This window comes from Euleptes europaea, chromosome 1 (assembly GCF_029931775.1).
Source record: "Euleptes europaea isolate rEulEur1 chromosome 1, rEulEur1.hap1, whole genome shotgun sequence".
Lineage (NCBI taxonomy): Eukaryota > Metazoa > Chordata > Lepidosauria > Squamata > Sphaerodactylidae > Euleptes > Euleptes europaea.
In genome coordinates this window covers 145,689,161-145,700,859 of record NC_079312.1, presented here as the reverse complement: position 1 = coordinate 145,700,859, position 11,699 = coordinate 145,689,161, and the positions used below count along the sequence as shown (strand labels likewise).

Below are 11,699 nucleotides of genomic sequence, written 5' to 3'. Positions count from 1 at the left end.
CAGGAAGTTGACTGGAGTGGGTTGTAGAGGCAGCTAGTGTTAGAGGGTCAGAGTAGGATCGGGGACCACAGAGGCTTGCTGGGTGACCTTGGCCCAGTCATGCACTCTCAGCCTAACCTACATCACTGGATTGTTGTGAGGATAAAACGGAGAGCGGTGAATTACGTAAGCCATTTTGGGTTCCCATTCGGGGAAAAGCAAAGTATAAATGAAGTAAAGAAATAAACCATAAGTAAAACAAATGAAGCATTAAATAAAGCATAAGAACAGTGATCATATTAGCCAACCAGCCAAAGGTCTTTGGGATGGGAAGATTTTAACCAGCTTCCTGACCAAACTCAGCAAGTGGATAAGGGAGGCCAGAGTCCCACAGAAAAGGTAATCAGCATAGAAGTGTTTTTCACCTTCCTTCTGACAAGACTGGCAGATGGCTCTGCAAAGCTTCTACATCTGGTAAGGCTGATTCATCTCTGAAGATGCAGCAAAGACCATCCAGGAAATATTTCTGGCATTTGTTGAATGAAAGAAGCCCTGCCAGGCTTTAAAAAAAGGAATTCTTTCAGCCTTCAGCATGTACAAAAAAGGTCATTTTAATTTTTTTGTTTATTTACTTTATACTTCACTTTTGTCTCCAATGGAGACCCAAAATGGCTTACAGCACTCTCCCCTTATCCTCACAACAAACCTGTGAGGTAGGTTAGGATGCAAGAGTGTGACTGGCTCAGGGTCACCCAGCAAGTTTCCATGGCAGAGTGAAGATTCAAACCTGGGTCTCCCAGATCCGAGGCCAACACTCCAACCATTGCTAACAAGTTAATGGTACAATTTACAGTAGCTAGCAAACTTGTCTCAAACATTCCTTTTAATATGAAAGCCCTCATATTAGCCGTGCCTAGGTCAACATCTACTGTTACCCAAATTAGATTGTCTTCCCTTTTGGTTGGGGGAATTAGCTGGGAAGACTATATGTTGCAAGAGGCAGGGATAACGAGGATCTTTTCCCTTTGTATACAGAGACTGAATCCCTGTGAAAAACTCTTAATAAAGAAGAGATTTGTTTTAAGATTAATTGGTTTTTATTATAAAAGTAACTTCAAACACACACAGCAAAACATTCTCCTGAATCATTCAAGAACTAGGAAATAAAAGGAGTGAGGGAGTGGATGCAGAGGTGAGGAGCGACCAGTGCTACTCAGGAAAGCGAGAGGAACTGTACATGCAAGTACAGGGTGCTGTGTTTTGGATCCAAGAAAATGCTCACACTTTGCCATTGTGAAAGGGGCAATACTGATACCCCTAAATATATTCTGGGGAACATGACTTCACTGGCAACCAACATTGCCAAGAGAGAAACCAGAAGAGAAGAATAAAAAAACACGCGCCAGAGAGTTTGTACGCAGAGGTGACTGGGAAGCACATGAGAACTTGAGGGTGTCCGAGTGTTTTCTGTGGAGAATGATGGCGTGCTTGTGCATGAGAGTGGCAGAGTGGGCAAGGAAGGCGGGGTGTGACTGGAGGGGCGGTTTGTGCAACCAGAAATGGGGGCGGGGCAAAGGAGGGTGGGAGGCAGTCATAAGGGATTATAGGTACCCATTTGAAAAATGGCTTTTGTTTGCAACATTTGGCTTTGTTTTCAGTCATTTCAAGGAAGAACTCGAGCTGTTGTTTCATCTCTTCGGTATAGTTCTTCAGTGTATTCAGAGAGCCAGCATGGTGTCGTGGTTAAGAGCGGTGGTTGGAGCGATGGAGTCTGATCTGGAGAACCGGGTTTCATTCCCCACTCCTCCGCATGAGCGGCGGAGGCTAATCTGGTGAACTGGAGAGGGGTGTGCGTAATCAAGATCATGCAAGTATGCACAGTGGCATTTGAAGGCTTCAAGTCCTTCGAAACAACATCCTTTCAGCATCAGGCGTCATTAAAATAGCCACTGTTATTCCAGTAGACCCTGGGGGGGGGGGTCTTTTTAACACAGATTTCCCCACAGGCTGTATGCCAACTCACAGAGTTGTAGTTTAGTTTAGTTTAGTTTAGTTAGCGTGGTGCAGTGGTTAAGAGCGGTGGACTCCAATCTGGAGAAAAAAGTTTTGATTCCCCACTCCTCCACATGAACAGCAGACTCTAGTCTGGTGGACCAGGTTTGTTTCCCCACTCCTACACGTGAAGCCTTCTGGGTGACCCTGGTAGAGAAAAGGGGGGTATAAAAACCAACCCTTCTTCCTCACAGCCCAATTTTCCGTTTGTTGTCCTTCCATGGTTGGTTTGGTCCTCTCTTTATGCTTTCTTCCCTTCCCTTAAGCTTCATGTTACACGGAACTCCCATTCATGGCATTGAGATTACCAGAGACAGGGTGTTTTTATCACGGATCTGAAAGACCCAGGTTCAAATCACCGCTCTGCTGAGAAAATGTACAGGGTCACCTTGGGCCACTCACTCTCTCTCAGCCTAACCTACCTCAAAGGGTTGTTGCGAGGATGAAATGTTGTGAGGATAACCCCTTCTCCATTTGGTCCCCACTGGTGGGAAAGTGGGATATAAAAATCGAAGTAAGGAAATAAATGGCGCCCAGGGGGTGGCCCTCCCTTCCCGCAGCACCTTGCCTGGAACCTAGCCTTTCACGTGAAAGCCACACCGAAAACCCACGCGAGAGTGCTGCAGCGGCCCAGACCCCAGTCGATCAGCACGCGGATCCCCATCCCGCAGGTCGCCTGCCGCGGGAAAGGCCCAGTTCCCCGAGGGCCCCCTGCCGGCTCGGCCCTCTGGGGCGGGGAAGCGGGCGGCAGGAGGCGGCGCCAGGAGGCCCCCCGGCCTTCGGGACCAGCCCGCCGCCAGCTGCCGCCGTCCCCGGCCACAGGCCCGCTGCGCCCTCGCCGCCCGCTCGCAACATGCGCCCTCGCCGCAGCCTCCTCTTCTGCCTCCTGCTGCTGCTGGGCTGGGGGTCGACCAGCCGGGAGCAGGAGGAGGGAGCAGCAGAGAGCGAAAGCGAAGCGGAGCTCAGGACGCTGCAGCTGCAGACCTTGGTGAGCTGGACGCCACGCGGGAGCCGCGCCCCTTCCGCGGCTAGGAGAATCGTGACGCCCCCCCCCCGCGCCCCGTGCATGCTCATGGCTGGGGCGGGGGAGATGCAAACCGACCCTGGGGGGGGGGGAGATGCGCTTCCGGGTGCGGGGCGAAGGATGCCCGTCCTGAGCCCGACTGCGGCCCCCCGGGCAACAGGCTGCGGAAACAAACGGCTGCCCTCTCTGTCGGGCTTCCTTCGCTCTTGCTCGTGCAGGTGGCGGCCCCCCCGGGTTGCGCGGAGCACTCAGCGACGGGCGACACGGTTCAGATCCATTACACGGTAGGTGGCGCGGGCTTGCCGGCGAGGCCAGGTAAGCCGTGCGAACACGTCAGCACTGGCGCGGGGTTCCCCCCGTGCGGGGCGGGGCTTCGTGGCACTCGGCCCTCCCGTGTTTGGCTGGGGCGGATCCGAGAGGGAAAGCCGTGGACGCGCGAGTACTTTGACTCGCAGCCTCCGCTGGACCGACTCGGTTCTTGGTTGGGGTCAGGGCTGGATTAGCCATTAAGCAAAATTAGGGCATCACGGGAAGGGGGGGGGGCGCCGCAGACATTTTTCCATTGCCAGATTTACCCTGGACCATATGGTGCAAAACTGCAGATGGTGCAGCTGAACCAGGGTTCCACAAAAAGAGCCCCCCACAATAATGGAACAAAACCCCCCCATACATACAGGCCATTTATGCAGGGGCAATTTTGATGCTCGCTCAAAGCTCTTTTTTAAAATGCTACCTTTAAAATGCCTGTTCACTGTTGCAAAAGGAGAAATTCCACCCCCCCACTTGCCTGCTCCTTTGTTCCTTCCATTAGCAACCGCCCTTTCCATAGCTAACTGCGGCTGTGATTTTGCATGCCTCCTTGAGTGGATTCTTCGAGGTGGGGCGGAGCAAACACAAAAGGTCACGTTAAAGGGGCTCTTAAGAAATGCGAAGCAGGTATGCACCGCTTCGCAGTCGCTTCCTGAATGACGGTTCAGTGTGAAAAACTAAAAAAAAATATGCGGGGCACATCAGAAAACAAAACCTGAACATCACAATTTTTACTCTTATCCTTTAAAAAAGCATAAAGATAAAGAAAAAGTGGGAACTGAGAATAATCACACTAGGCTCAATATTATTATTATTATTAATACTAATACTAATGTTTTTTACGTATATATGGGGGCACCAAAATCTTTTAAGTGCTTAGGGCCGTGTTGGTGAACCCATGGCACGCGTGCCCGACTCGGCACGCGTAGCCCTCTCTGCTGGCAAGCACGAGGGACGGGGCGAGGAACCGGCAAGCCGACAGCCAGGAGAAGACGTGGCGCAGAGACGCGCCACCGCAGCTGTAGCCCCGCCACCCAGCTGAGAGTCGGGTGGGCCTGCACCGGGCGCGGTCAGAGGACTTGGCTGGGGGCATGGGGAGGAGAGCGGGAGAAGATGGGGCGCAGAGACGTGGAGGTGCGCCACCGCACCCCAGCTGTAGCCCCACCGCCCAGCTGAGAGTCGGCCCAGAGAGGGCCAGGCTCGCATTCCCCGCCACCCCCCCTCTCCCGGACACGGTCAGGCTGCCGCTTTCTTCTCCCCCCCCCCATGCAGGCCAGGTCTACTCATTGATTTCTATGCGCATAGAAACCAATGGGTAGACCTGGTCTCCTTGGGGGGGCGTCCTCAGTCAGGAGGCCAGGTCTACTGCCATGCAAACCAATGGGTAGACCTGACCTCCGTGGGGGGAAAAGACCCATCTCCATCCGGAGGCCAGGTCTACCCATTGGTTTGCATGACAGTAGACCTGGCCTCCCGACTGTGACTCCCATGGAGGCCAAGTCTACCCATTGGTTTCTATAGAAACCAATGGGTAGACCTGGCCTCCGTGACGGGGGAAGCTTCCCAATGGGGACTCCCCCCACATGGACTGCCCGGAGCAGTTCAAAGGCCCCCCCTTCCCTGGACTGCCTGCCGCCCAGCTGTTGGCACTTTGTGATAAATAAGTGGGTTTTGGGTTGCAGTTTGGGCACTCGGTCTCTAAAAGGTTCGCCATCACTGGCTCAGGGCCTCTAAAGGTCTTAATCCAGCCCTGGTTGGGGTTATGCATTATTTTTCTGTCCCTCAGAGTTGGACTGACTCCCACCTGGCAACTTCTCTGGGTTTTCCTGATGCTGTTTTGTCACAAAGGTCATTTATGCATGACTGTTTAATCACAGTAACCCCGCTGACTACTTCGGGGCTTGCTTTGATTATGCTTGTGTTTTCCGACCAACCATCAGAGGTCGCCTTGCTCTCCCCTCGCATTTCCACATATTGCCTGCTTTTTCTGGATTTGTGATTAGGCAGCATCTAGAAAACCCAGACAAAATGTGTGGGGAGAGCGAGGCCACTCTTTTTCAATTTTTTAATTTGATATGTGTGATTTATCGATCAATCGAAAAGTTAGCAATTATCAAGTACCTTTATTGGCATAAAAAAAAGAGAAAAAAAGTTAGCAATTGAATTAGCCTGTTTATTTCTCAGGCTGCTTGGGAACCCTGCTTGTTATGTGCAGACCCAGTGAAGAGCTGGGTGTGTTTTGGAGTATCTGCTTTTATCAAGTAGACTGGGTTTTTTTAAATGGATTTATTTATACCACTCTTTTCTCCCCAGTAAGGGCCCAAAGCAGTTTACAACATCATTCTGTCTTCCCTTTTATTTTCAGAACAACAACCATGTGAAGTAGGTTCAGAACAACAACCGTGTGCGAGTGTATGACTGGCAAGCTTCTATGGCAGAAGACTCAAACCCAGTTCTCACACTGTAACCAATGCTTGCTCCGATACTGATGCCTAGTGGGCTTCTCTAGTGGCCCAAGTTATGTTCCCTTGAATCCTAGTGCGCTAGAATCCTGTGATCCACAGGGGTTTGTGACACACTTGGATGAATAGGTCTACCACAGATTGACAGGGAAAGCATCCCATGAAGGTCAAAAGCTTTCTGGGAACACCTTACTCTGCCCTTATGTTGGGAGTCGTTTCCCTCTTCCCTCTCACTTCCTTTGATTCTTTCATACTTTCTGTGAGTCAGGGAAAGAGGCTATACTCATTGGCAATCTCAAGGATGAATGGAGAGAGACATACACATGAAACAAGCGAGTGGATTATTTTTTGCTTAGGGCAGCAAAGTATGTTCCATTGCTTTTAGCACTAGTTGGTTTGTGTCACACTACAATCCTCAGAACACTTTCCTGGGAGTGAATCCCACTGAATAAAGTTTAGTAGGATAGTGAGTAAACCTGCTTCAAATGTTTCTCTTAGGTCAGGGGTGGGGAACGTCAGGCCCGGGGGCTGTATAAGGCCCGCGAAACCATTTGGTCTGGCCCTTTGTGGGTCCTGGCAGATCTCTAGCTCAGAAGGATCTAAGACTGGCGATCCGCCCCCTCCCACGGACAGCAATAGCCTCTGTTCAAGGCGGATGTTTGTTTTGCTGAGAAAAGGAACCTTCTTTCCCCCTTGCAGAAGAGTCATTCGCTTATTGAGCTGCTAAGACCACCCGAGAAACTGTGTTAACCCTTTCCCACCCGGACAGTGGAGAAACATGGCAGACACTTGGAGCCGTCTCCAGTCGTGCCTCTTGGGTAAATTTTTGACCGAATATAGCAGGCTAATTTTAAAGTTGATAATTTTGTGTGGCCCGCGAATGATGTTATAAATATCCAAACGGCCCTTGGCAGAAAAAAGGTTCCCCACCCCTGTGTTAGGTGTTTCTGAAGCAGCTCAACAATTCTGGAGCTTCTTCCACAGGTGTGTTAAAGCCTGTCTGAATTAAGCTTTTTAATTTCAAGCAAGCTTTATTGGCCTGGAAAAAGAAGAGGGCTTCGTTTTATGTTTACATATGAATCTGTTAGTGCTGTCACCTATTTGAAGAATTGCATGGATTTTAGTAGATTAATCTGTTCATTAGAATGGGTAGGTCTGCACAGGAATAGTAGCAACTGTTTGGAAGGATACATATTATCTTTGCTTTTAGATAATACATGTGGCTACTATACGGTTACCAACAAGAATGGAGAAAATGTCCTGTCCCTTTAATAGAGGCTTAATGTGTGGAAATGGGCAGCTGAAGCTTTTCATGGCATGCAGGGAAATAACATCATCTGGTATAATAAATCCCGGTAAGTCTTTATTAGAGGGACAGGATATTTTTTTCTCGCCAGGCAATTAGCAACCCTGAGTTACTGTCTTGAAAGAGGTGTCCTCCTATTTGAGACAGAAGAGGGAATGCCTCTTCTAAGGCGAAGTCTGCCACCTACTGCTTTTAGAGGTATTCCATTTTTTAAAGGATGAACAATTATACCTATACAGTTTGAAAGCTTTGATGTGCCATTTAGAACCACGAGCTATCATGTTCCCTCTGGAATAGGTGTTCTTTTTAAACAATTGAGGTATAAAAGAAGTGACAGCTGAGAGCTGTGGTAGCACTTGCTCAAGCTGAAACTCACAGGTGTGCATAGTGTTGTTTTTCCTTTGCAGGGCACCCTCAAAGATGGCCGTATAATTGATAGTTCACTTTCCCGTGATCCACTGCAAGTAGAGCTGGGCAAAAGACAAGTCATCCCTGGTATGTTATGCCTCAGGCATTTGTATTTTGCTACTAGATATACTTTGATCGCACTATATTTCCCCCCTTTTAATATACAAATCCAATGCCTCTGTGACTGACATAATGCCTTTTTTACTAAGCGATAGGGACCCCAAGGCTACATTGTCTGTGGCAAGATTTGTTTCAATCCTTATATCCCTCCAACACTAGATATATGCTGCTCAAGATCAATTGATCAAGGAGCTTCGAAGGGATAAAAGGTAAAAAAAAGGCTACTAGATATATCAAGCAAAGTCTTTCTGGGTTGGCGGTTTGGTGTTTGGGCTGCACCCCTTCAGATTGCAGATGGGGTCTCACAGGACTGAATGTTATATATATATATTCCTTGAATATAGAAAACCTATCAGTGGAGAAGGGTTTGAATTTGACATGGTGCTTTTCTATGTACATTTCTTGTGTGGAGAAATATTGTCCTCTGAGTCTCTGCCTGCAGTGTGTACTACCCAAATATACGTTTATCACCTCAATGCAAACTAGGCCACAGTGGGCCCATGTAAAAGAGCTGAGAAGGCAGAAAGCCGCAGAAAAACATCTCCATAACTTGCCTCTTGTGTATTTTCTCTCTCTCTCGTTTAGGCTTGGAACAGGGTCTGCTGGACATGTGTGTTGGGTAAGTAGCCTCTGGTATGCTTGGCTTGGAACCTGGTCCATCATGCCTGAACCCAGCATTCTACCATGGCAACACATTGGCCTGAGCCCATAATAAAGATGGCTGTATACCTCTCTGGGTATATACCGGTAAACATTAAAAACTTAAAACTGGTTTAATAGTCATTTTTCAGGAAACTGTAGTCTTGTGAGGTTGAGTTCTCTAACAAGAGTCTTCAGCACCTTCATCAAACTACAGTTCCTAGGATGCTTAGGGGTGACCAATGAGTTTGATGCTAAAGGGATTTTTGCTGCTTACTTTGGACGGTGTGAGTCTTTCTCTTAGTGACTGAGTTCTGGAATTGCTTCTTGATCCAGTGTTGTTGCCGGAGAAGTGGGTTGATGTGGTGGGCTACAAGTGGAAAGTTGAGTCTTTTTTTCTGATTTTCTGATATTTTCATATATTTTCATGTGTTTTGATTTGTTTGAAGATGTAAGATTATATTGTTCATATGCTGTCTTGGATGTATGTTTATGCAACCTGTCATGAGCCCCTCAATGAGAGGAAAAGGCAGGATATAAATGCTTAAATACACTAATTGCCTATGGTCAAGGAATTATCTGCATTTATTTTATTCCTTTTTGGAGGATTCTTTAGTATATCCAGGATTCTTTCTCCAAACTTCCATGCCGGTCTTAATACAAGCTATGATTTCTCCCCTTTCGATTGAGACTCCAGCTTCTTAACTTTGGAATGTTCACTATCAAGTTTTAGTAGCCTTCCATCTACTCACACAAACAAAAGCCCCTGCATAAAAATAGGGAAATCCAATACCAAAAGCAAACCTGACATGTCTGTCTAGCTTTTTCATTACCATCCCCATCCTACCAAAAAAACAAACAAACAGTTGAAAGACTTGTGCTCAGCTATTCCTGTCTGATGGGATTCCTACTGAAGTTGACAGCATTGTGTGCAAATGTCTCATCCTCACTTGCTGATGATGTCTTTCCTCTTTGTGGCAGGGAAAAACGGAAAGTTATTATCCCCCCTCACTTGGCATATGGCAAACGAGGCTCCCCGCCTGCTGTTCCAGGTAGTATCCTGTCAATTGTATCTACTCAGGGGCCGTTCAATTCACTGGTATTTGATTGGCAAGATATCTTGGTATGGGTTCTCAAGAGGACAAACATGTCCTTTGCTTTATCTGCTTTTATTATCTAAAATGCTCAGATGATTCACTGTTTCTTGGTGGGGCACTGGAGGGGTGGGGAAGGACAGGCAGATGAAATAGGATGGGGATTTTGAAACGGCAAGTCCACTGTGATGCTGTAGGATAGCCAAATGTGAACCATCGCTGGCTGGCTGGCTGCATTATGTGTGTGTTAAGTGCTGTCAAGTTGCTTCTGACTCATGGCAACCCTATGAATCAATGTCCTCCAAAATGTCCTATCTTTAACAGCCTTGCTCAGATCTTGCAAACTGAGTGCTGTGGCTTCCTTTATTGAGTCAATCCATCCTGGCTGCATTACTGTTGTCTATATGGAAAAAGAGCTGGGGAAAGCAATGTAGCACTGGCCCAGTGTATTCTAGCACCACTCTTGTCCCTTTCATTGCTCTTTTTCCACTCCTGAATGAATCAAGCAGCAGAAATTGGGGCAACAGCTTAACTGCTAAAAAGAGAGGAGTTGGTTCTAAAGTCTGTCTGGAAGCTCCAGTCTTCTAGGCCTGGGCATATACATGGTTCAAAGAAAGCTGTTAATTGTGTGTATGCTCAGAAATGTTCCAAGGCTCAACTGGGGCTTTGCTTTCCAGTGAGATTTAACAAAGGCAAAGATGCAAGAATTCATGAACTATGGGGCTGGATGGGACAAATTTAGGAAACCAGGGCAGCTGTGATGGGGACTAGGCTTGTGGGAGAAGCAGTAGTCAAGGTGTTAGTGTTGCTAAGTGCACGTGATAGTTCAGGGGAGAACAACCTGGTTGCTGACGTGTGTGTGTGTGTGTGTGTGTGTGTAAAGTGCCTTCAAGTCGCAGCCGACTTATGGCAACCTCTTTTGGGGTTTTCATAGCAAGAGACTAACAGAGGTGGTTTGCCAGTGCCTTCCTCTGCACAGCAACCCTGGTATTCCTTGGTGGTCTCCCATCCAAATACTAAACACTGCTGACCCTGCTTAGCTTCTGAGATCTGACGAGATCAAGCTAGCCTGGGCCATCCAGGTCAGGGCGGTTGCTGACATAAACAGCTCCAAATGTCACTTCTTGCCAGCTGGGTTCGGAATGTAGATGCCCTGATAATTGATGGCTGGAGTGGGGCAGAGTGAGATGAAATTCAGTATCCTAAGCGAGAGCTGCCCTGCATTCATCACCCCACAATTACCACTGGCTCCTGGACCCACCAGCTGTTCCCTTGGGTTGTGTGTACAAATGCATATGTGGTTGCAATTTAGTTATCAACTTAGTCAGTGAGGTGAGCACATGTGCTTGCCTTCTGGAAACCAGCTGGGAGGGTTGAGCATCACTGCAATTCGACAAGCACCTGTGTCTCTCTGTGTGCCAACTGTGGTAGCCCTCAACCGCAATGACCGTTGATAGCTTATACAGCCAATCCAGTCCTGCACCAGTGTTAGGTAAGGGAGCATTTTCCTCACACAGGAAAGCAGTCTTTTTTGCCAGGTATAGGCTCTGCTGTAGCTGCTGCAGGGCTTCTCCAGATGAATTAGATCGGAGTTCCAGACTTCCTGCAGGCAGTTGACCTGCACCTACAAAATCTTGACTTGCCTATAGTGGTGCTACATGGCCAGCCTTGCTTCATGGTGCCTCTTCCTCTCTCCAGCTGATGCAGTCCTGCAGTTTGAGGTGGAACTGGTAGGGCTCTCCAGAGCGAGTTACTGGCAGAAGCTGTTGAATGATGTGCTGCCCCTACTATGCATTGGGCTTGTCCCAGCACTTCTGGGACTTATTGGCTACCACCTCTATCAGAAGGCCAGGACCCCCTGCATCTCCAAGAAGAGACTGAAGGATGAGAAGAGGAACAAAGCCAAGAAGAAATAAAGCTGCCCTTCCATTTTTCAGCATTGCTTTATGGCTGCTTCTGTTGCTGGGTGAAAAGAGATCTGCTCACATTTTCATAAGACAGTGGTTAGAGTGGGAGGTGTGGGTTGGACATCTCCCAGCAAGGCACCAGGAAGATTCAAAGGGATATGACTTCATCGGCTAGGATCCAGTAATTAGAATAGTCTTTAAACAGGAGAGGGTGTCTAAGAGACATTATTATGACGGCCTGGGCATGAAGTTGATTTTCAGAGGAAAACAGCCTCTGCACCTGGGCTTATTAGATGTCATGGCTAATAGATAGTAATAGAGCTCATCTCCATGAATGCTTTTTCTTTTCTGAATCTGTTGCCAGTCAACTTCACTAGAAGTCCAAAAGTTCTATCAGTT

At 48.0% G+C, this 11,699-nt stretch overlaps 1 protein-coding gene across 1 annotated transcript; it reads left to right on the top strand.

Moving 5' to 3' along the window:
* Nucleotides 1-2,557: 2,557 nt before the first annotated feature.
* On the top strand, nucleotides 2,558-11,309 carry FKBP11 (FKBP prolyl isomerase 11). The gene is made up of 6 exons (XM_056848836.1): nucleotides 2,558-3,019; nucleotides 3,274-3,339; nucleotides 7,540-7,627; nucleotides 8,246-8,279; nucleotides 9,281-9,351; nucleotides 11,092-11,309. Exons 1-6 carry the CDS (start codon nucleotides 2,558-2,560, stop codon nucleotides 11,307-11,309), a joined length of 939 nt encoding a protein of 312 aa, XP_056704814.1.
* Nucleotides 11,310-11,699: the final 390 nt, after the last annotated feature.

What these genes read in the sequence shown, in the direction of transcription:
- FKBP11 (XM_056848836.1), top strand. Translation starts at nt 2,558, where the DNA reads ATGGCGCCCAGGGGGTGGCCCTCCCTTCCCGCAGCACCTTGCCTGGAA. An exon ending in CAAAAGACAAGTCATCCCTG is followed by an intron (nt 7,628 to 8,245) that starts GTATGTTATGCC and finishes TCTCTCGTTTAG; the next exon opens with GCTTGGAACAGGGTCTGCTG. An exon ending in CTCCCCGCCTGCTGTTCCAG is followed by an intron (nt 9,352 to 11,091) that starts GTAGTATCCTGT and finishes TCCTCTCTCCAG; the next exon opens with CTGATGCAGTCCTGCAGTTT.